This window comes from Labrus mixtus, chromosome 11, assembly GCF_963584025.1.
Source record: "Labrus mixtus chromosome 11, fLabMix1.1, whole genome shotgun sequence".
In the NCBI taxonomy this organism is placed as follows: Eukaryota; Metazoa; Chordata; class Actinopteri; order Labriformes; family Labridae; genus Labrus; species Labrus mixtus.
In genome coordinates, this window is record NC_083622.1 from 3,679,072 (window position 1) to 3,703,440 (window position 24,369).

General features: G+C 40.5%; 2 protein-coding genes across 4 annotated transcripts in view; both read left to right on the forward strand.

The window, feature by feature from the left end:
* The window catches only part of enpp2 (ectonucleotide pyrophosphatase/phosphodiesterase 2), a 38,663-nt gene extending 19,061 nt beyond the window's left edge, over positions 1 to 19,602 (forward strand). The window contains exons 11-25 of one of the 2 annotated variants that reach the window (XM_061049586.1): positions 1,109 to 1,181; positions 1,343 to 1,451; positions 2,437 to 2,562; positions 3,354 to 3,385; positions 5,066 to 5,193; positions 7,529 to 7,604; positions 7,688 to 7,775; positions 7,917 to 8,086; positions 11,271 to 11,406; positions 13,457 to 13,596; positions 14,890 to 15,025; positions 15,243 to 15,320; positions 15,443 to 15,575; positions 16,926 to 17,079; positions 17,521 to 19,602. In XM_061049586.1, the coding sequence (XP_060905569.1) occupies positions 1,109 to 1,181; positions 1,343 to 1,451; positions 2,437 to 2,562; positions 3,354 to 3,385; positions 5,066 to 5,193; positions 7,529 to 7,604; positions 7,688 to 7,775; positions 7,917 to 8,086; positions 11,271 to 11,406; positions 13,457 to 13,596; positions 14,890 to 15,025; positions 15,243 to 15,320; positions 15,443 to 15,575; positions 16,926 to 17,079; positions 17,521 to 17,691 (1,750 nt within the window). In that variant the 3' untranslated portion in view covers positions 17,692 to 19,602. The remainder of the gene's footprint in view (positions 1 to 1,108; positions 1,182 to 1,342; positions 1,452 to 2,436; positions 2,563 to 3,353; positions 3,386 to 5,065; positions 5,194 to 7,528; positions 7,605 to 7,687; positions 7,776 to 7,916; positions 8,087 to 11,270; positions 11,407 to 13,456; positions 13,597 to 14,889; positions 15,026 to 15,242; positions 15,321 to 15,442; positions 15,576 to 16,925; positions 17,080 to 17,520) is intronic. The other variant, XM_061049587.1, reaches the window with a different exon arrangement.
* Positions 19,603 to 21,706: 2,104 nt separating this feature from the next.
* The window catches only part of nod1 (nucleotide-binding oligomerization domain containing 1), a 475,392-nt gene continuing 472,729 nt past the window's right edge, over positions 21,707 to 24,369 (forward strand). For both annotated transcript variants that reach the window (XM_061049642.1, XM_061049641.1), the window contains exons 1-3: positions 21,707 to 21,881; positions 22,735 to 22,933; positions 23,052 to 23,226. In XM_061049642.1, the coding sequence (XP_060905625.1) occupies positions 22,757 to 22,933; positions 23,052 to 23,226 (352 nt within the window). In that variant the 5' untranslated portion in view covers positions 21,707 to 21,881; positions 22,735 to 22,756. The remainder of the gene's footprint in view (positions 21,882 to 22,734; positions 22,934 to 23,051; positions 23,227 to 24,369) is intronic.

Sequence of the window (24,369 nt, forward strand, 5' to 3'; positions counted from 1 at the left end):
TCGCCATATTGGAAATGCTTCATCTAACTTTGTTGCACCTGCCTGTACACATATTTATTTCTGCTGTAATAAAGTGAACCCTTTAATAAGTGACCCAATGGGGATTCCATTTTTGCAGCAAGCCTCAAGTCGGCACTTTTTCTTGCAATTCAACGTTGACTTCTTTTTTCAACAGCGGAGGTTGCCACTTGTTTGGCGGTTTTAACAATGAATACACAGTATGTCTCTGTATTATTTGCTGGCAGTTACCATCATTACCAATGGGTTTGAATATGACAAATTTCTCGAGTGAAGTCCAAATGCTACATTCTGAAATGAAAAAAAAACTCAAATAACCTGGCATGTTTTCCTCCAGATATCCTAAATTAAATGAAGGTGTACCTTGTTCGTCCAATACTTACGTACAGAGGAATTCAGATATTTTTATGGGTCCAAATGTTTGAAAATTAATTGTTCCAGGAGATTGATTAAATTAGGAGACGAAAAAATAAGCTGTAAAGGATGCAACGTAATTGCTACGGTTAAATGTAGCTAATCAAAGTAGAGCCACTAAAAGTAGTGACAGGCTCAGATTGTATGTAAAGTACTCTTTCATGTTAAGTTAGATTATGTATTTTAAACTGGGAAGAGTCCTTACTTTCCTCTCTTCACAGCCACCATTGACAATAAAAATGATTTGTTTTCTTGTTGATCAAAAGACTCGATGGTTTAAAGGAGCCACAATCATTTAGTTAGAGTTGGAGTTGTATAACCAATTGAGGCAGCTGTCCACAAACAGCTCATGTGTTCTGCATGGTTAGATTCCTGATTCTGTCTATTGAGTCCGGTGGCTTTGAGTTGAGCAATGCAGTTAAAATCAGAAAGACTTTTATTTGTCATTTAGAGTGGGTTTTGTTTCGGCCATTGCAGCCCGTACAGTTATCTTTTACCCTTTACTATTCGTTTTAGTCATTACTCATTTTCCCATAAAACATGGAGGAAAAGTAGCAGAGGGTAAAAGAGAACCATTTCTAAATGAGTATACCCACTTCCGACCACTGCACAAGATTCCCTGCTTAAAACATGAAATACTGATATGATGACGATCGTGACTTGCATCTCGTTTCAGGCCTTATGTTTACGCCATGCACTCTGAACAACCAGACACGTACGGACACAAAATGGGGCCCTTGAGTGCGGAAGTGAGTACAGTTTTTCTGCGTCTGTGTTGAGGGATTTTGAAGATGTGCTTTTAAAGGAAAAGAAACCAGTCACACAAATACAAATGCACTTTCATACAGTTTCTCTGTGTCCACCATCGACACATACAATCGTTGGATTCTGACTCACCTGTGTGTTTCAGCTCAACAACCCTCTGAGGGTGATTGACAGAATTGTTGGCCAGCTGATGGACGGACTCAAACAGATGAAACTGCACCGCTGTGTTAACATCATCCTGGTGGGGGATCACGGTACAGACACACTGAAACACAAACACACCCTGACACAAACAGAAAATCATCATGCTGGATTTAAAACTCTATTTAGGTAACAAGTTGTGTGGTAGATGTTACCTGCATGCTCAGCGCACACACACACACACCACAGCTACACTGAAGCTCAGCGGAGGATTATTGTTTTTTTTATTTACATTTTTCGAGAAACGGAAAAATCTACAAATACAAGCTAAGGAGAAAAAACAAACAAACAGATACACGATGGAAAAAAAATCGCAACAACTAACATTTAAACATGCAAACTACCGAGAAACAAAATACGACTCATGGGGGGGGGGGGGGGGGTACATGACATTTTGCTGATGTAAGGGTACAAAGACGTACAAACTAAATAGGATGTTTTACATGTGTAATAGATATTATTTAATACATCCAGAAGGACCCTGTACATTAATCAAAAGATTGCAGAGGCACATAAACCCATATAACATACAGTCTCTCATCCCAGATATCTCCTGACAATATCCCAGGGCCCACAACAACTCCTATCAAAGTCTCTTAGGAAATTGGCCGCTCTCTCCATATTAAGCAGGTCAGGGTACTCCACTAGCCATGACTCCTTCGCGAAGCACGCTGGCTTTCGCTCATTCCAGTTTAAAAGTATATATTATAGTATTTATAAGTATTTAATTTAGAGGCAGCCTTACGGCCCAAAGGTGTGAGACGACTGACAGCTCGTCATGCTGTCGGGCTCACTGCCTAAATTCAAACGGTAGGAGACAAGGGAAGCGTAAGGGAACAGCATCTTAGATAGAGGAGGATTATTGTTAAACCTATGACCCTAATTTGACACACGTTAGGGTCTTCGTGAGTACCTGAGAAACCTGCCCTGTTAGCGTAGTGCTAAAAGAGCCAAGGGGCATAAAAAACAGAGGCAAAGATGCTTTATTGTTGGGTTCACCAGCTAGTGTCACACTCTCACCCTCCTGTGTGTCCTCAGGTATGGAAGAGGCCCACTGCGACCGCACAGAGTTCCTCAGTAACTACATGTCCAACGTTGATGACATCATCCTCACCCCTGGATCTCTGGGCCGAATACGCCCGAGAAACCCCAACAACACAAAATGTGAGAGAGAGAGAGAGAGAGAGAGAGAGAGAAAAGCTCATGATGTTGTTTTTCTTTTGACATTTTGTTGTTTTCAGGTTTGTCTTTGTTTCCCTTTTCAAACTTCCCTTGACATCCACTCATATGGTGCTTAGATTGTCAGCAGTTCAAGGAGGGATCTTTATGCCTTTATGTGGCGTGTACTGTGCAACTTAACACGGCCCGACCGATTTAGAGTTAGCTTATAGCTGAGCGTTTGCTAACCTTTCAGCTCCCACCTCCACACATCGTCACTTTACTAAGATGGAAACGGTCAAAGTGCTGAACTCAAGTCTTCAAACCAATGGTCCACAAACCAATGGCTGACATCACCAGGGCAATGCCCACCTCCTCTCATACCTGCCAACATCTCGGTTTTCTAAAATACACAAGAATGGGGGTGAAGGGGTGCGAAAGCTAGCTAAAAAGGTTGTAGGGAGGTTCCTGTGAGAAATAAGTGAACTCGCAGGGGGCCGGGAGATGGCCTTGAAATACGGGAGTGTTGTCATTAATGCTTCTTACATCCAGTCTGTGCAGTCAATTCATATCTTTCATGTGTTCTGTCCTCTTCTTCCTGGTCTGTTACACTTTTATCAACAAACAGGACACAGTGATTTGGTTGTGTGCACAGTACCTACAGTCCTGGAAACATTGTCCTGCAAGTGTTTGACCAGAGTAACAAGATATCTTAATCTTCTTTTATCTTGCTCATGTACCTTCTTTTTGCTTTGTTGACCTGTCGGGTCAGTCTCACACCTCTGTTCCTCTTTCAGATGATCCCAAGGCTGTTGTTGAAAACCTGACAGTAAGTACCAGAACCTGCATGAAAAACATTTAACGTGTGTAAAGCTTAATTTAAAGGCTGAATATGTAAGATATCTTACTATATGATCAGACATTAAGGAATCATGCTGTGTTGAAGAACTGGTTTCTCTGACAGCAACGCAGCAACGCAGCATGTCCTCCTCCTAAGTCTCGATTCCGATGAGGAACGGTCTGCATTTGTTTTGACCGGAGAAGGCGATTTTATGGCCAGTAGATGTCGCCCTTGAGCACCATGCATGAAACCAAAACAAAGTGCTGTTTGGTGACACCGCCGCTATTCTGAAGCCTCCTCTCTCCTCCAGCGACACACCTCCCTCGCTGCTGGCATTCACATGAAGGAGTTATCAATGAGATTGCCCGTGTCCTGCATTGTTGTGTTAGCAGGCTAATGTTAGGATGCTTTGGTTAACTCGTAGCTTCATATTGCACAAAAAATTGACACTGAATGACATCCAAATTAGAAGCGAGTAGGCTATGTTATTCTTCTTTTCTCTAGTCCTTGACTTAAGCAGCTTTATACACAAAGCCGTCCCGTCCATTTAAACATGATGTAAACATGGCTCAGACAACAGTACAGCTAGCGGGACTCTTGCTTCTCACTCATTGTAGACAGTCATGACTCAGAGAGACATTTACACAGGATATACTTAATTTCTGCTGTATTTATGTGTAAAATGTTGCACATTCCTCCTTAAATATCAAAGACTGTGCTCCTTGTTATCCTAGCCAGTCCCTCTATGCAACCACACAACAACATCCAGCTTGGAACAAACAAACTCATGCCCACCAAATCTGCCCCAAACACAAATATATATGTTTAAATATGCAACCCTTTCTACAACATTATTCTACCAACATTACGAGGAAAATAAAATGCACTGTATATTGTAATATATGGACCATTGCAAATTCTGAAAAACTCACTGCAAAGTAGTTTAAGTAGTAAAGCGGAGGTCTGTCTGAGTGTAATGCACAGTTACAGATATGACACAATATGATACTCTGTTAAAGAGCCCATATTCTGCCCTTTTTGGGGTTCGTATATTTAATCTATGTTCCTACTTTTGTACGTTCACAATAGCTAAAGTCCGAAAAAAAGTGTCTGTTTTCATGTACTGCTCCTCCTTGCTCCCTCTACGCTCTGAGTCCGTCAGCTACGCTCTGCTGAGCCCACACTGTTAGACCCCACGTGGGCCAAGTCTGCTCTGATTGGTCTGCCGATCCGCTCTGTCGTTATTGGTCAGTTGCTCAGCACGCGTCTCGGAAACTTCAACATGAGCTGCAGGGCTTGCCACAACGAGCCAACGGGCTTAGATCAGTGATCTCACACTGACAATGACGTTGGACTGACAAAATTTGTATCGAGGGGGGCTAGAACCGAGCGTTACATGCGGCTAATGCTACAGCTAACAGGAGGACGTAGGAGAAGCCGGGTTTCTGTGGACTTTGAATTTTTGCACATAGATGTGCCTAAACATGCACAGGACACTTGGAAAACACACTAAAGAGCATATAAAACCAGAAAAAGAAGAATATGGGACCTTTAAGTCAGTATTACACAGGTGACACTTTAAATCTTAAATAAAAGTGTTGTATGTTCTGACTGGGTAAAAGGAGTCTATTGTAAATCAAAATACCAATGAGTGTTTCCGTGTTTCAGTGTAAGAAAGCAGAGCAGCACTTTAAGCCGTACCTGAAGCAGCACCTGCCGAAGAGACTGCACTACGCCAACAACCGGCGTATTGAAGACATTCACCTGCTGGTGGACAGGAAGTGGCACGTTGCAAGGTATGGTGACGTCACAATGACCTGGAGGACTTAATAAACGGGTGATTTCAAGCAATGTTTGTATATTACATGAGACCAAACCTTACACATGGTGAACTTTCTACAGACTGAAGGAAAGTGAAAAATATTACCACTGAAATCTTTGTGACTGGAGATGTACTTTGCGACTAATTTCTTTAAAAAAAATAATAATGAAATAACAGACTCATAAACTTAGACTAGTAAAGTCTTTGAAAAATTAGAAAAAAAGTCAAAATTTAGCACAGCTTTTTTCACACGGCTAAATATTGTACAAAACCGTATTGCATGTATTCTATGTCATTGTTATTTGAAAAAGTTCACACTTTCTTCACGACCAAAATAGACCACTCAATTTGAATGCTGCTGAAAAGTGTGGCACTGTGTGACCTGCATTACTATATGTTTAAACTATGTGAAATGGCTTTGGCAAGTGTGGCTAACGTTAGCAGTGCTAAGTCCAAGCGATTCATTTGACTTTGCATTCACACATACAGCGCCTCCTGGAAATATCAGGAGCTTTTCAGGAGTTTTCTGCAAGTGTGAAAGTCATATATACAGTATCTGGCCTAAGACCAACTTGTCTAATATGTAACTCTACACACATATCTGCGCTTTTATGTTTATTTCTGTTAAAAATAATGAATTAAAAAAAGCTTGATTGTGACTGGATGATAGCAGAGAGGTTATTGGATTGCATTAGAGTGAATGCATTCCTCCTCATGCTCTCTGTATTCCTGCATCAGTCTCGTTTACTGAGTGACCTAGAGGTGGCAGTTTAAAAGTTGGAGGAAAAAGTGCAAACAGCCAAAAGTTATAAATCCTGAGCTGTCTGCACTGTGAGAAAAAAGACGTCCAAACTCGTTTAGTTTTTGATCTATTGCTGCATCTGCTACCAGCGAGGTGCTCTGAGGTTCTGCACACTCAGTCAGTGTTGATGTGGCATTTTCAGCCCACCCATCTGTTAGCCTGTTTTTTTTTTTTTTTACTGCACATCTTGCTTTACTTAAGAACACATTTTATGTCAACACGGGCTGCTATCAATGCATCATTAACACACGTAGTGCTGAGAGGTTTTAAGATGTGACGTCCCAAAGCCACCCTCGTGTAAAAAAAAAACCAAACAAACACCTTTTTGAGAAACGTGCAGCTGCTGAAACATTAATGACGTTCTGAAAAGAAACTCTGACGGACGTTTCGATGTGGACCTCTGAACGGGTCAACTGCGGCGATTCAGTGACAAAGTAAAACATGAAGTCATCACGAGTGAAAACAAACCGCCTCAGCTTACCACGCTGTGTGTGTGTGTGCGTGTGTGTGTGTGTGTGTGTGTGTGTGTGTGTGTGTTCATGAAGCTGTTGTGCTGTTTTGGTTTGTTACCTGAGGGAGTTATATTATATTTCAACACATCAACAAACACACACTCTCTCACACACACACACACACACACACACACACACACACACACACACACACACACACACACACACACACACACACACACACAAACACACACACACACACACGCGCGCATGGTCGCTAAATGAAAGAGATCTTTGAGGTTTCTGTGCAGCTCAGGTAGACGGACGGGCTAATCGCTGGCACCAGAGCTGTGAGCTGAGAGTTGGAGCCTTTACACACACACACACACACACACACACACACACACACACACACACACACACACACACACACACACACACACACACACACACACACACACACACACACATACACACACATATATATATATTAAGCTGTATAACTGGAAGTAGTGTTTAAATGGACACTTAATAAGAAGTGGCTGTTTTTCAATTAGAGGACTGTGGTTGAGTTTTCTGTGAAGGGATGGTTGTCCTGAGCGGAGGGTTGACAACACACTGCAGTTCTACTGTATTTAGTTTCACCCAGTGTGTAAAGGTGTTATAGGACCAGAAAGTTCTGGGGACTTTTTGAAGAGGAGCTCTCCACTAGAGAATTCCATGAAAACCTTGGACTTTTTTTTTTCTGTCCATGATGCTGGGAGAGTAGGGGCTAGAAAAAGGTTCCTGTTCTGTGAGGTCCAGTCCAGCTCGATTAAAGGGATGTGATCAGCATCACTCTTTGTAATGAGAACTCATAACCCACTGTTAGAAATGACTTTGACTGATGCTTTCCTACAAACGTGTAGCAGCCTGTTGACTATCTGTGGAGACACTTAAAAGACGACAGGTCTCCACCTTTACGCTGGTGTCTGAACTTTCATGTGAAGCCTTCAGGTCAACGAGGTCTAAACACAATCTGCATCAGCCAAATTCTGATGTTTGGTTCAATACAGGAGAGTCCCTGAAGGGAGGAGGCACTGTGGCTTCGCCGGTGACCATGGATACGACAATAAGATCAACAGCATGCAGGTACTCACTGACCTCATGACGTTGGACACTTTTGTATTGGCTTGTGGAAAGCGATTGTTTAAACTCTATCAACTTTTTTTCAGACTATTTTCTTAGGCTATGGACCTACTTTTAAATTCAGGACTAAAGTTCCAGCCTTTGAAAACATCGAGCTTTACAACGTTATGTGCGGTAAGCCGTGTTTTTCTGATGTTTCGATGGTTCAATATGTTTGATGTGTGCGCCGAAGGTCATGATACATATGACTGTTTCTACTGTGTAACCGCTCCCACTCATTCTTTAATTTAAAAGACTGATCCCTCTCACTGTCAGATCTCCTCGGTCTGAAACCGGCTCCCAACAACGGGACTCATGGCAGTCTGAACCACCTGCTGAGAGGCCCCCTCTACAGACCCGCCATGCCAGAGGAGGTTTCCAGGCCAGCGGCCTCTGGCCTCGTTCCTGCGGGGATGGACGACCTGGGCTGCAGTTGTGAAGACAAGGTCAGCCATGATGACTCAGCTCAGTGTTGGCAGACCTGGGACCAGCTTCTTGTAGACTGCTGGAAAGAAAACCAGTTTGTAGGAGATTGGCTTGTCTTGTCAGCTCACCTATAGTGATAACAACAGTGACACCATAACCATCCCGGTCTTTATGGCCTGCTGCAGAATCACTCAGTTAATATGTCTGTAACAATAGTTCTGTTTTTCAGATTACGCAAACAACATGGTGGGTTCGCCTTGATAAATCTGTTATTCATACAACCCTAAATCCTGAAAAGTTAGGACGTTATGTAAACAAAAACAGAATGTAATGATAAAAAAAAACATGAAAACCCTTTTTTTAATTGAAAATAGCACAAAGACAACATGCTAAAAGTTAAAATGGAGAAATGTTGTTGTTTGTAATCTTGTAGCTGAGGTTGTACAGATTCAAGCGATGTGAAGCGTTTGAAAGTACTCCAAGAAATTACATCATAAAAAGACAAAAATGTAAATGTAGGTACGAGCAACAAAGAAATGACTATTAAATATTGTGAGGATTGTTTACATCTAATTAAAACACTTGTATGATTGTTAAAAGCCTTACCATATAACAGTTCATTACGACCCGGTTCTGAATTCCCTAGTTCTGACCACAAGTTTTATTTAGTTTGGTTTAATAGCAAAAAAAAAGTTGTGAGCGACAAGCATCTTATTTAAGGTCTGAAACATCTGTATCGTAAATGACAATTTAAGGGTAACACTTTAAAATGAAGGTCACAACATTCACCATTAACTAGATGCTTATAAGCATGCTATTAGCGTAGCTGCTTATTAGCCGTTATCAAGCACTTATTAGTATGGCCCTTATACAGTAGAAGTACGCAAAAGCTTATTAAGATCATAATTCATGTTCAACAACTTCCTAACATAAGCAGGAATGAGGAGGGTAAACTCTTAGTTAATGACCTATTAGATAAAGACTATGGTCATGATAAATAAGGTACTAATAAGAGCTTAATAATGACTGATAAGCAGCCAGTATGCTACTAGTTAGCATGCTAATATGCAACTAGTTAATGGTGAACATTTTGACCTTAATTTAAAGTCTTACCAATATATTTCCCCCAAGGACAAAGCAGTGTTTTTGGTTGATGTCCTGGTATAAATCTAATGATCATATCATGAAAGCCAGGTTCAGTAACTACGCTGTAAGTCTGTAAATGAAGTACAGTTCAGTAGACTTAGTCTCTGTTAGCATGGAGCTCTTGAGCACATGGTGATGGGCGGGATGCTGCTGGATGTTTTATCACTTTGATGCGAGCTGATCAACAAGGCGATCTCCCAAAAAAGGATCACGTGTTACTCTGATGTGATGATCGTGAACGGACGACTCTTTGAGCCTGTGCTTCATGGCAGTTCTGTTCTTATTAGGTCAGGTGCTGGTAATAACAAATGAATTACAAACACAAATCATTAAAAAGTCAGTAATTTAAAAACAAAAAAAAAAAAGAGAAAAATACAGCTGAAATAAATGTTTAATAAAACTGCCAGTCAGCATCTGCTCAAACAGTTTCCTGTAGATCATGAACATCAGGGACGCATCTTATTGTACAGCTCCCCCTGGCAATAGGGCAAACTCTCAAATTAGCTTGACTGTGTGTTTCACCATGAGTTAAGTTAAAGGGCAAATCAAAGTTTTTGTTTTTTACCTGGGTCCTATTTTTACATACTTTAAACCGGGGTCTAAATCACTCATTGTGCTCCAGTTGATTTCCACGTCGGCAGCTGGGCCGCGATAGCTGCAACCGGCCTCATTTCAAGAAAACTTTTGTCAGTGACTCAGATTGTAAATCTAAAAACTGTTTTCACACATGAAATCAGAAATTACAGAAGAGCTTGCCCCTGAATAGAAGAAGAAGTAGAAGTATAATCGAAGTCTTCCTGAGTTTTCTCATTGACACGAGTCCCTCAAAGGGTGTTCAAAGTTTTTCCTGTCAGACGGGATGGAGGCTGGGTTTTAGGAGGCAGGACACAACGTAAAAAAAAAAAAGACAGCGCAGAAATCCAAAATGGCAAAATGTTGTCATCATGGGACAGTCTGACCCCGTATTGACATTTGTTGCCTTTATGTTCATGTCAATAAATGTAATTGGACGTATCGAGCATATCAAGGAACGCATGGACAAGAACGTACTAGCTAGCAGAAAAGTAATCTGAGCCTGTCAAGGAGCAAAACAAGCACATGTAGTTCACATACTTTGATCGGACATAACTGCAGTTAGCCATTGAGCTTGTCTTGTCGCTGCTCACTAAAACATAACATGGAAGCTCTTACAAAATGCCTTGTGCCATTTTCTCATTCAGACCAAAAATATGACAAAAAAAGACCCAGCTTTAAGAAAGTATATTTTGCCTGTAAGTTTACTGCACCAAATATAAAATAGAAGGTCATTTCCATCTTTTGCAGGTCATGCATTTTGTGCACTTCATGTTGGTACGTCCCTCTTATTGTTCAGTCTTTGGGTCAAACTGATATTTTTAAATGGTGAAACATACAGGCGTTAGCTTGAGTTTCTCTTAGTCTGTAAAGATCTGAAGTCTTGGTCTTGAAGCTTTGTCAAGTCTGTAAAAGCCAGATGTGTGTTGTTAGCAGCAGTTCATCAACCTAACATCCCAAATAACGCTCGGCAAGTGACTGAAGGGGGTTTCCAACATCGTTTTTTCTGTTTCTCATTTAGCAGAGCCGTAAAAAGAATCATCTGCATGGGGCTGACTCCATGATTATTTGATGATTTGAGGATGTCTGCCTTGTGTGAACAAGCATGTTTGACTTGTAAAATGTGTCTAACGACCTGAAATCTTCTTTTTCAGCTTCTTTAAGAACTGAAAAAAAGTGTGTTGCCTCTTTTGCTTTCTGCTGCAGAGCCGGAGACAATTCACCTCCAAAGTCAGTCAGTTCAACTCAACCTAACCTGTTTAGTTTGCTAAACGAGAGGCAGTCTCTCTTACGTTCATACATCGCTCAAACGTTTCAGTCTATTTTCAGTGAAACGTTCAGATTCACCTGCTGAGTGACGTGATTTGGAAGTGAGTTGTTCCCCGTCCCTCTCTGCAGCGTGTGTGTCTCTTCACCTGCACTGTGTTTGTGATTCCCATGAAGATCTCTGGCAAGAGATTGTTTCAATCTCCGATCTTTTTGCAGTTGCGTGTAAAAAGTAGGGGCCAGAGAGGTTTGAAAGTGACCCTTGTACGAGGCTATAACCTGGAGTCACTCTGGCTCTGTCTCTTACAGAACAAAGTGGAGGAGCTAAACCAGCGACTGAGGCAAGCTATGGATGGTTAGTCTTTTATGATGCTACTAAAAAAATCGTCTCTCCTTGAAACAACACTGGTATATGAGATGTATGTGATGTCGCTCAGAAACATTCTTTAACAATAACAGCTGTGGATTTCTGTTGTGTATCTGTCTGTTATATTGTCAGACAGTTTGAACCTTTCAGTGGCAAAACAAACACTTTTAGAGAACGTACTTTGATCAGAAACTTTTCCTGGATGGTGTCACTTTAGTCATTACAGCCTGTTTCAGGGCTGAAGCAATCCACTGAAGCGATTCAGAAATGGTTGACATTTAAAGCCCAAGTTTTTAATTTTTAAATATTTTGGTGAAACAGAGAAAAACACCTTCTGGATCCTCTGAAAGTAAACTTACTACACTGCAAAAACTCAAATCTTAGCGAGTGTATTTGTCTCATTTCTAGTCAAAAATGGTAACTGGACTTGAGCTTGTATAGCACTCTTCTAGTGTTCTGACTCCTCAAAGCACTTTTACACCGCAGGTCACACCTACACATTCACACACTGATGGCAGAGGTTTCTATGTAATGTGACCATCAGTGTTAACTAACCCTATCATACAAATCCACACAACACAGCCGGAGCAACGTGGGGTTAAGTGTCTTGCCCAAGGACATGTAGCTGCAGGAGCTGCACTGCAAATTATCTGGCACTAATCTTAAATTGAGCATGAACATGTCTTTTATGTCTGTTTTAGTCAAGGAATCTTAAAACGGAAAGAATAACTCTTAAAATAAGCTAAATTAGTTATTTTACCAAGATAAAACTTGTTTCAAGATTCAGTAACAATTCAAGTTGGGATTTAAGAATCACATAGAAGACAGACTGACTTCAAACATGTTGAAACAAAGAGAAACTATGGAGCCCTGACCCTCCAGTTGAGAGACAACCGACTCTACCACTGGGCCACAGCCGCACATAATTGTTTTACTTATTATCAGCCACATTCACCTGACAAGTCCAGATAGAGGTTCTATTTCAAGATACAATACGCAAAAAAAGGTCTGAATTGCTCGTATTAAAGGTCCCATATTCTTCTTTTTCTGGTTTTATATGCTCTTCAGTGTGTTTTCCAAGTGTCCTGTGCATGTTTAGGCACATCTATGTGCAAAAATTCAAAGTCTGCGGAAACCCGGCTTCTCCTACGTCCTCCTGTTAGCTGTAGCATTAGCTGCACGTAACGCTCGGTTCTAGCCCCCCTCGATAAAAATGTGTCAGTGTGACGTCTTGTCAGTGTGAGATCACTGATCTAAGCCCATTGGCTCGTTGTGGCAAGCCCTGCAGCTCATGTTGCACGCCCGTTAACTTCTGTAGCACGCCCACGATATGCCGTAGCCTGCGGCAGCACAGTAGTGCTAAGGTGCTAATGTTTATGCTCCCCTCGGAGCCAAAGTGGCTGCATTCCCAATATGGTAAAAGGGGTAAAAGGGGACTTGGCACACGTGGAGTCTCTGAACGTGGGCACTTCAGAGCCTTAGAGAGAGAGTCAGAAGAGAGCCGGTGCATGGAGCGGCAGTACATGAAAACAGACACTTTTTAATAACTTTATCTATTGTGAACATACTTTAGTAGGTACATAGATTAAATATATGAACCTCAAAAAGGGCATAATATGACCCCTTTAAGTCAAAATATCTGCCAAAATAGCAAGCTAAACATTTTCTATAAGTATCTTGAAATGAGATGCACTAATCTAAATTTGTTTGTTCATCTAATTTCAAGACAACAAACAAAGTACAATTTGCTTTGATTTGAGTTTTGCAGTGTAACAGTGAACATTCAGAGCCTTTAAGTTACAAATACAAAATGCACAGTTTTTATACTTATTCTGTAATGATTGTAGTATCAGTTGTTATGCATACATTTCACATTTTAACATTTCTTATCAAGTGTAACATCAAGAAAAGCATCCACAGTGTTTGATGATTTATTAATGCGTCATGAATTCTTGGTAAACGTGAGTGATTTGTAAGCGTGTCTTGTTACACACCTGCCTCTCTTCTGCTGTGTGTCTCTGTGCTCGTCCTCTCTCAGACAGCAGGAACCTGCCACACGGTCGACCTGCTGTGCTCTTCCGTACAAAATACTCCATCCTCCACCACAGTGACTTCATCAGCGGCTACAGCGAGATTCTCTCCATGCCTCTCTGGACGTCGTACACCGTCAGCAGACAGGTACTGCTCGTCCTGTGCCCTTTGACCAGGAAACTATAAATATTTCATCTGCATCTTAAACCCGCCAGGAAACAGGTGAAGATAGTTTATTCAGAGAACAGCATGCCAGGTTGTGTGGTAGAGTGTCGTAAACAAGCGGCAACTTCCAGTGTTGAGAAACGATGCCAATGTCAAATTGCAAAAAAACTGCAGTTCCTCGAGTGTCCACTTGAGGATTGCTCCAAGAGTCCCAGAAGTCACATACTGTTTTTTAAAGCAGATATTAACATGCTAGACTGCCTAGTGCAAAAAAACAATTTTGGTTGATCAGTTATTGTCTTCATCAGCATCCACTGTTCTCCAGGACGTATTGATCAAAACTCTCATCTTGGCTGTTTTTTTTCGGCCTTGGTATTTACCAACACCTCACGATATGATGTGTATCACGATACAGAGGCCATGCTACGATACGTGCCATGATAGGCGTTGATTTTGGTTAATGACCATGTCTGAGCTCGTTTAGAAGTTGAGGGGAATTTTAACTTGACAGCGTCATTAGGTGCTGGCTGGGACGACCCACGTAGGCCCTGTTGTTGCTAACTACTTGTCATGTGTACACGGAGGTTGGCTGCGTTGCTGCAGTATTTGACCTTGTTTCTGCAAAGCTTGGATGTTGCTTGATTCGCGTTCCGACTCCCTGGTGTTTCTAAAAGTACGAATGCTCGTTTGTTTTGATTTGGAACGTGCCTTGCTTCATGTAGTTTTGCTTCTATTGGCTTTATTGGAAACTGCAACATGGACAATGTCTCTTTCAAAACTGCCATCACAGCTTTGTGTTGTGGCTGTATTGATACTGTGCAAGTATTTGGCAAGGAGCGCATGACGATATATTACTGTATCGATTCTTTGAGCACAGGCCTTCACAGCAGTCATATCTATGTCTGGTCAGAAGACTCCCAAGAAGATAAAAACTCTGTATCCTTGCTCTGAATCCCTCCAAACGCCTCCTCTCTCCTAATTCCTCACCACCTTCAGGTATGATGAGGGACTGGAATGTCCCTCATCCTGTCGGAGGATGATTTCCTGGTCAGTCGAGTAGAGAGTATGCAAGGATGCTCAAGCTAGTGTGACGAGAATCAGCCTCAGTCAGAGTCCATGCATGTGTTTGTGTTATTGAGTCAGCACTCGATGTGGTTTGACTGCCCTCTGCTGGCAAGAATAGATGTTACCCATTCTCTATTTATCTTCCACACCCAGCAGACAGTTCACCATCCACCTCGTGTGTTTTTGTGTGTGTGTCCACCACTCCTTCAGGTGGACATGTCCCCTCTGCCTGAAGCTCTGTCTAACTGTGTGAGACCTGATACCAGAGTCCCCCCGGCCTACAGTCAGTCCTGCACCAACTACAGAGCAGACAAGCAGATCACCTACGCCTTCTTCTACCCGCCACGTGAGTCAAACGCCACAGCGGTCTGAACAATGGACTGCAGGAAGAAAATCAAAACCAATAAATATAATGGTGTTCATGTCAACCCAAGTCTCATGCTTGACATATCATAAAATCTAGGGGGGTTTATAGCCTGGGTTTGATTTTCATATTTAAGTATGCAGTGTTTCTTATCCCATCTGTGTTGCTGATATCTGATATCTTTTTTTTTTATTTGCAGAAATGTCATCAACCATGGACAAAAAATACGATGCTGTCCTCATCACTAACACGGTCCCCATGTATCCTGCATTCAAGAGTAAGTCATTAGTGATTTCTCCGCAGCATCAACTCATGCAGATCGTTCCAATGACATGTTTTCACAGCTTTTTTTATCATTTCACCCCCCCCCCCCCCCTTCCACCTCTCTGTCTCTCTCAGGAATATGGGGATATTTCCAGAGAGTGCTGGTGAAGAAGTATGCCACTGAGAGAAACGGGGTGAACGTGCTCATTGGACCCATATTCGACTACGACTACGACGGTGTCAGAGACTCAGCCGAGAAGATAAGAGAGTAAGAATATTCTCTTTTACTCCACTTTGTATTCCGCTTCGATACTACCATTACTTTTCAAAAGGTGGAAAACTGTCCTTTAAACACCAAGCAGATTTCTTAAGCCAGCAGCAGTGAATCAAAAGCTTTAATGGATGGAAATTAATAATTTGGGAAAACTGATCAATATTTGTGCTTCATTTTGACAGGCTCAGATTGTTTTTCTGTGTTTCTTGTGATGAAAATCTGACATCTTTAGAGAAACGTCTTTTGTTAATATGTTGTAGACTTTTAATGAAACCTTGAAACACCTCTCTCTTTAAAGTCTAAAACAGGAAATGTACCTCAAAGAATACATCAATCCCGTTCTACCACTGCCTCCATCAGTTAAAGATAATCTCCCACTTTACGTCACAGACCTGTTGGAGTGGAATTTCGGTCACCTACATGACCCGTTCTTCTGATTGGCTCGTTCTTAAAGTCCATCAAGATTTTACTCAACTCTGTAAAACCGCATTTTCTTTTGATGCCCCAATTTCATGGAACGCCCTCCAGCAAACTCTAAAGATTAGAGTTCTTCTCTCTCTCGCAGAGTTTAGGAATTTCTCACCACTTTCTTACAAATTGTAAATGTTTTAAATGATCTCAGTGGCATTTGAAATGAGGGAAACCTCAATGTCAATGTCCTTTTGAGAAGAAATACAGGTTAGATTGATTGATTGATTGATAAAAGACGATTTTATGAGTAACATAAATCAGCACATAATACCAAACAATCAAGACAATGTTTCAACATCAACTCCCATTGTCTGCAAGGAACAATTCCTTCATTTGTCAATGAACGCTGGTGGCTTTAAAAGGAACAGTTTAAAGGTTGCTCACACCAACAGGTCACATAGTGTACTCCTGTTCAACCAGTTTAAAGTTCAAATAAGTCCTAGAGTGCCCTAGTAACGTATATTTTTTCATTTCATTAATTTAATTCATCAGGAGACAGTGTGCGATGACGTCGACCGTTTATACAAAGAAAAAAGAAAAAGATCATCAGATTCAGCGAGTCGCTGATTTCCATCTGTAGTCAAGACATAAAACAATGAAACTCCACTCAACAGAGGACAATTAAGAAACACACCTGACATCACAAAGTGCATAAACTACATAATAAAATGCCAAAAACACTGTGGAACAATTAAGCATTCAAACTAAATCATATAAAATATACAATATGTTTTTAAATTCATTGATTGCATGTTACACAATAAACAACAGCAGGACAACAATACACACGACATGAAGTAAGGGACTATAAGACACAATAGATACATTATAGAGATTTAAAATACAAGTAATAAGCTCTATTCATCCATCTAGGTACGTGAGTGGGACGATACCGATCCCGACTCACTACTTCGTGGTCCTGACCAGCTGCCTGGACTTCACACAGGCTGCAGACTCGTGCAGCGGTCCGCTCAGCAGTGCCGCCTTCATCCTGCCTCACCGACACAGCAACGACGAGACCTGCAATGTAAGCAAATTCACACCTTTACATGCATTATTACATTTTTCATAATCAGATAGAGACCATGAATCACCCACCTGGGGGAGGGGTTACTGCCCTTTGTGATGTCATGAAGGGAACATCTCCAAACGGCCTGTTTGAGCACACATTTTCTGAAAAGTGGAGCAGGCAGAAGACGGGGAGGATGGACTTTTCTCATAATTGGGAGTTTTGTAGACAAGCTAAGGACACATTTTAGTGTTAGAAAAACATGGTAATGTGTATTTTGCATAATATGTGACCTTTAAAAATATAAATTTGTATGTGAGCGAGCAACTAAGGAAGATTTCAGGAACAGCCTGCCTGAAATTTCTAGAATTTTTTCAAGAGAATTTTAGAGCGGTATCACTGTCCTTATCCGTCAAGTTAAATGTTGTCATCAATGATCATAATCTCCCCCCCCTGCAGAGCTCAGAGGAGGAGTCTCGCTGGGTGGAGGACCTGATGAAGATGCACACCGCCCGGGTCAGAGACGTGGAGATCCTGACAGGCTTGGACCTGTATCGCAGAACCACCCGGAGCTACGCCGAAATCCTCTCTCTGAAGACGTACATGCACACCTACGAGAGTGAGATCTGACCCGGCGCCGGCTCCGTGACTGTGACTGATCCTTTTTCATCCGTGGTGGATGTATGTGGTATAAGAAAAAGAGATGCGATCATCTCTGTTACACTGACCTGCAGCAGCTTTAGCTCTCGCTGGATGCTACGTAGCGTCCACATTGTGGTTCCTCCACTGAGCGTTTGGTTTCATCTCATTCATTCTTAAAGATAACACTTTTACACCACTGAGCTACTAGCTTTGGAACTTTTTTTACTTTATTGTACAAAGACAATAAAACTTTACCGACATGTACAGTGCTCACAGCGGACACAAAGAGCATTATATAAAGAATCAAGACAAAGAACCAGACCAGTAACCCTTTCATCTGCCGTCAGATTTTTCCATTACGAGGCTTTGTTAAAACAAAAAATCATCACACAAGATCCATAACCTAAAACTAAAAGTAATTTAGCTGCGCAAATTTCTGCTGAGCGGGATCTTTTGAGGTTCCAATGGTAACCCTAGATCTCTCTCGCACAAGCACATTCGCTCTCTCGATGTGATTTTGACATTTTATTTCAAGCTTTTCTTTTGTTTCAATTGTTGCACCCCCCTGTGGACAAAGTGGTACCTCTTGTATATTTTTGCTGATTTTTTCCCGACACGTGTTGATAATGTTTTTTGACCCCAAAAAAATAAAATCATACTTTTTTTTTTTTTTTTACAAGTCAAATATATCGCTTATCCAGAAGCTTTGCTGTGAAAATATGTTTTAAAAAGTGTTGTTTTGTTCAGAAGCCCCAAGCAAACATGCACCCATATATACTATTTACTCCATTGTCCCGTTATGTCCGGTTGTTTTCTTGAGATCTTGACTGATTTATCTCATATTCTCAGAGTTGCAAAAGCCCAAAACAAACATAGAAACAGACCCGGCCTACATTAGCGCTGTAGTGTGTATGTCCTTTTCAGGCTTCCATACTGACACCTACACCACAGCGTAGGTTTCAGACATTTATATGATCTGTTTGGAAATAATCAGTCTTCTTTCTGAACAGCTATAAGCTCCCCTCAGGAGAAGCCCAAACCATGATCTTGTCCTGATCCTAAACAAACATTTTAAAGTTAAGGTACCAGGACTACTAAGGCAAAGGTTGTATTAGATCATTGTGTTGGTTTCATCCACATCATCTAGTAACTTTTTATACTGCAATACAAAATGACAAACAATTAGACAACGAGGTAATAAAACGGATGTTAATAAGAATTGGACAAAAAACAATTTGCGGCCCGTATGAAGGTCGAGAGCCCACAGAGCAGGGGCCCTGTCTGCACACATTGAAAAGTGTTAAACATTCATCTCACTCCTTTAAAATGTAATATCTCAACTGCTCGCAGTGTTACACTTGTGTCTTCATAAAATGAATTAACCCTTGATAATCCAGAACAGTTATTGAGTTGTTACTCTTTTGTACAGCGGATAAAAGAGCTAAATCTTTTTTTTTTTTTTTAAGTGTAGTTTAAAGATTCAACAGTCTTCAATCACACTCCTGAATCTGTCTTTGAAGGCAGCATTCTTTACTAGTGAAATCCGATCCAACATGGCCGACTCTTTTGACCTTAGTTTTCCCATAAAACCACGTCTCCTTTGAAAAGTTCTCACTATGTTCAGTGACGGGGAAGAAATGTCCTTTATTTTTATGTCAATGAAATGATAATGCAATGTTGTTGATTGTGTTTGTACGGAGTGTGTGTTGGATTCACGGTGTGTTCTGTGTGTGTGTGTGTGTGTGTGTGTGTGTGTTTGTGATGTTGACTTTTTGTTCGGTGCACAATAACAATAATGTCAAAGACTTTTTATTAATGTTTTCCCTAAAAACATGTACCACCTGTGAGACTGTCCTATTTATGCTTTCATCACAATAAACAAGTATTTTTACTAAATGAGATGAGAGGTTTTTAAACTGCTTTACACTCAGCAGAGACTCAGTACTGCCCCCATGTGGACACTAATGCATCTGTTGTTGGCGTAAAAACACACATGCTCCCAACACAATGATTCAGAGAGCAGTGAGAAGGTGCATGGTAAGCAGAACAGGCAGATGGTTAAAAAGAAAATATCATTGAGTCCACAAGTCTGCTAAAAAAGCTCAGTGACTTTCTCTCTCTGTTCCCACACAAATATTCAGCTGCTATCTCACCAAGCTATTCATATCAGACATCCTTATTTACTCACTTATTTACTCACTACTAGCCAAGTATTTTTGACACTGTATTTGAAAGATATGATGGTATACTTCTTTGTGTAATTGGTGGATTTTTGAGAAAGGTAAGTACCCCTTCAAGTTGTTGCAGTACTTCAATTAAATAAATGAAATCGTACAGTATTCTCCCGGCTTTAGATAAACGTCTCCGTTCCTTCTTTGTTAAGAGTTGCACAGAGACTGTTCCTAAATCACTTCTACACTTGGACTTTTCCACAGGCCTTTACCTCATTTTTTATTGCTATGTTGCATCTAGGATCACATTTGTTTGAAGAACCTTTTCTCTATGAGGACATGTTTCCTTATACCCTGGAAATAAAGTAAAAAAAAAAAGAAGCTCAATAAGTCGTGTTTTGAGTAGTAAAAAGTAAAAATCTGTAATACTGTGATATAATAGGCTACACTCTAAGAAATTGCTGTACATTTACAAGGAAATTTCAACAGTATGGTCCTGTTATGTTTAAATACAGGAGTTTTATAACGGTTTTTAACAATATTTTACTGTATTATTGCCTGAAGGAAACAAAACAGTAATTTACGGTAATTTACCATAGTTTTTGCAATGCATTTTGGGAAAAAGAAGTTGAGACCACATGTTTGAAAATACAGTGGAGTTGGCTTTGTCAGATTGTCATCCAATTCACAGTAAAAATCTGCAAATATACCTCCTGTGAAGAAGTGTAAATAAACAGTATTTTCCTGTTAAGGTTTAAAATAACAGCTTTCTGCTGTATTTACAAAAACGGTAAAAAACTGTAAAATTTCAGCAACAGCAATATACCGTTAATTTCACAGTACCTTCCTGGCAACCCTACTGCCAGTTGTTTACTGTTTTTTAACAGGGGAATTTCTAAGAGTGTACAGTTAACGCAAAAAAGTAAAGTAAAAATACAGTGACACAGGTTTAAGGTGATATCTTCCACCCTATTGACCCTGTATGGGTAACACATTACATGGTTTTTACAATGTTATAAACCTGTAATGTGTTGTCCTTGTGTTGCTTTTCAAAACTGACGTTTTGCTTCTATTTTTGCAGAAATGTTTGCTATTATTTAATCCTTGATTCAACTGATGTTGTTGCAGTAGTTGAGACAACAGTAATTATTTTAGATTCAACCAACTGTATTTTGAAATGATTATTTGGGTGTTTTCTTTGATACATTTGGTGATTCCTCTTAGGGGAACAGGCCGCCAGCTTGTGGTGGAGTCTCCAGGTGGTTCGATTTCTCACCTGCTTGCTTAGTTTGTTGACTGCAGTGGGTTAATAAGTGGTGCGAAAGTTGCACAACCTTTAAATGATAGGCTGCATCCCCACGGCCTCTGATCACCCCCTTTGTTTAGTTTATATCCTTTTTAATTGGAAGTGTTTTTGTTTTGTTTCTTACTGAAAAAATACTTAGGCTGTGTTTGTCGTGAACTTTGACCTTTTAATGCATCAGGTTAAGTCTCCATTGCATATATCACCAAAACTTCTCTAAACTGCTCAAAAAGGCAATACTTTTCTTTTCTGACGAAAGGGATCACGAGAATTTTCTTTCCGCCCTTGCCTCTCTGGGTATTTATTTTTAATTTTTTATGAACCAAATAAAAAAATACTTTTTCGGTGAGTTGAGAACAAAGGAGACTTAATTGATAGGCGAATTAAATAGTTAAATATTTAGCCTTTAATGTCATTCTTTCCCATAAAGGTTAAGAAAATATGTGAAATAACTTGAATCCCCACATGTCCGTGGGTACCTGAATGCAGCGCGGCCGGTTGTGAAATAGTGGAGAGAAATGACGCTGTGACAGAAAGTACTTCCACTTCCTACACCAGCAGCTTTGACAGCAGTGATGAAGCGAGCACAAAGTAGCCTAACCTGCCCATTTAATATAAAACAACCAAGTCATTTCAACACTCCTTTTCTTTAAACAGTTTTTTGTTCTTTGTTTGCGGCTCTTTGACGTGGACGCATCACAATGGTAGGATTTATTTGACATAAGTAGCTTTCTGTTTCCTCTTGCTTTCAGTTTGTTTAGGTATTATCTCGGATAAGGTTAGAAAACATACTAAACAAACACAGCTAATGATGTTGTTTTCTTTGACCTGTCACTCATCCCAGGACTTCCTCTGTTAAACCCATAAACTGTGAATACTAAACCCCCAGCACCTAATTATTAACCATCAGAGACATTATTGATTATATCGACCAGAAGTTGAAACATTGAAACGATTAGCGTCATTATCTGAGGTGTGTCGTAGAAGGGTGGTCCTTTGACTACAAGCTTTTTCATGACCTTTGGTCATATTTAAAAAAAATAATTACAATCCCCCCCCCAAAAAAAAATCAATCTCTTTGATTAATGAACAATAAAACTGTCTTAACAACGTTTACCTTCTCTCCATTATGTGTTTCCCTTAACTTTTTCAACATTTTAATATCACTGTTTTGCCCTTGTCTCACACTCGAACTTCATATGTTCAACGATGAAAATGTAGGCTATTATAAATCGTGATTAATCATATGAATGTTGATGTACTTGTATTATTTGAATAGACTAAGAATTTCTTAAAAAAACAAACAAACAAAAAAACAGTTTGTGATTTAGTTTAATGTTGTGGACATAATATGCAGATAAAAAAGTAAAATCGCAATACATGAATTGTGATAATATTGTATCTGGTGATTCCCACCCCTTGTTTTAATGTTTTAACTATGTAGTGTATAGTCACAAAGTATAATCTTTAAATATAATAATCTGTTTTCTGTGTGTTTTAAGACATTTGAACATTCTTTAACTCAAGTCACAGTCCAGTGTGTCTCGCTCTCTTCAGAGGTGACTGTTGTGCAGTAAACATGAGTAAGAAAGAAGAAGCCAATGTGTCGTGCCTGGACGTCCTCACCTACCACAGAGAGCTGCTGGTCAGCCGGCTGAGGAGTGTCCAATGCATCCTGGACAACCTGTCAGCCTCGGGCTTCGTCTGTGAAGAAGATGTGGAGATCGTACAGCGCACTGCTACCAAGACGGAGCAGGTAGGAAAACTATAATGAGCACTCATTAAAAAAACAAACAAAAAAAAACCAATATGTGCGTAAGATCTCTGTGTCATATCTGGTGGTAAAGAATTAAAGTAAGGGGATTGTTTTCTAGGTGCGCAAAATCTTGGAGCTGGTGCAATGCAAAGGAGAGGAGGCCTGTGAATTCTTTATTTACATCATTTATAAAGTATGTGATGCATACATAGACCTCCAGCCATGGCTGCAAGACCTCAACTACCACCCAAGCAATACCATTTCACTGATGACAGTGGTTAACACGGATCCCAGTAAGTATTCAAATAACTCACGATGCTTTGTACGACCAACATGTTCTTTTTTTTTTAACTCTGCATAGATTTCATGATTATGTTAGTTAAAGGCCCATAGATCAGTCAATCTGCGATTTTTTTAAATGATGCAAATGGATTAAAAGTACACTGTGTCAGGGTGACGGTAGGCTAGTGGTTTGTGTGCGTGCCCCATGTATGGAGGTTGTGGTCCTCAGAGCGGGGGCGGTTGTGGTTAGAATCACACCTGTGGCTCCTTTCCTGCATGTCGTTCCCCACTCTCTCTCTCTCTCTCTCTCTCTCTCTCTCTCTCTCTCTCTCTCTCTCTCCCTGATTTCTAACTCTTTCCACTGTTGTGTCTCATAATAAAGGCATAAAAATAAACTTACAGTGCAGTGTGTTTCCAGTTAATTAGTAATTATACATAACTAAGACAAATACATCCCAATACATCAGAACTGAGGTTATTTAGTATTTTAGTATTTTTCGGTGATGATACGGAGACATTTCACCTTAAAATAAGATCAATGTAAACGTGATCTTTTAGCATTTTCAAGAAAGAAAATAGAGCAGTAAATGTACCAAATGTCTGCTGGTAGTTTGATCTATGAAGCAGAGCGGGATTTGCTGCCACAACTTCACCAGCTGTCAAGGTGCATGAAGAGTGAAAGGTTTGAAGAGGTCAAAAAGATCAATTTCATTAAGAAATTAGACCGACACGTTTTCGGCTCGTGGCCTTCATCAGGGTCATTCAGGGATGATGATTGGGCGGCAGTAGCTCAGTCTGTAGGGACTTGGGTTGGGAATCGGAGGGTCACCGGTTCAAGTCCCAGCACGGACCAAGTCTCGAAATTGGTCTGGTAGCTGGAGAGGTGCCAGTCCACTTCCTGAGCACTGCCAAGGTTCCCCTGAGCAAGCAAATTCAAAAGTTTTGGTTGTGCGTTTAATAATCGATTCACTCATGACAGTGTGAGTTCACAGTGCGCCATGATGTTCATACAATCGTTCAGTGTATGCCCGGCATTAGACCCCGAGACTGAATCCACTTTTTCTTTGAAGAAGTCACAGATCCATGAAGCTCTTTTTGAGATGAACGATGGCACAAAAAAAAAAGCTGAGTCGTGTTTTTGCACTTAGGTCAAA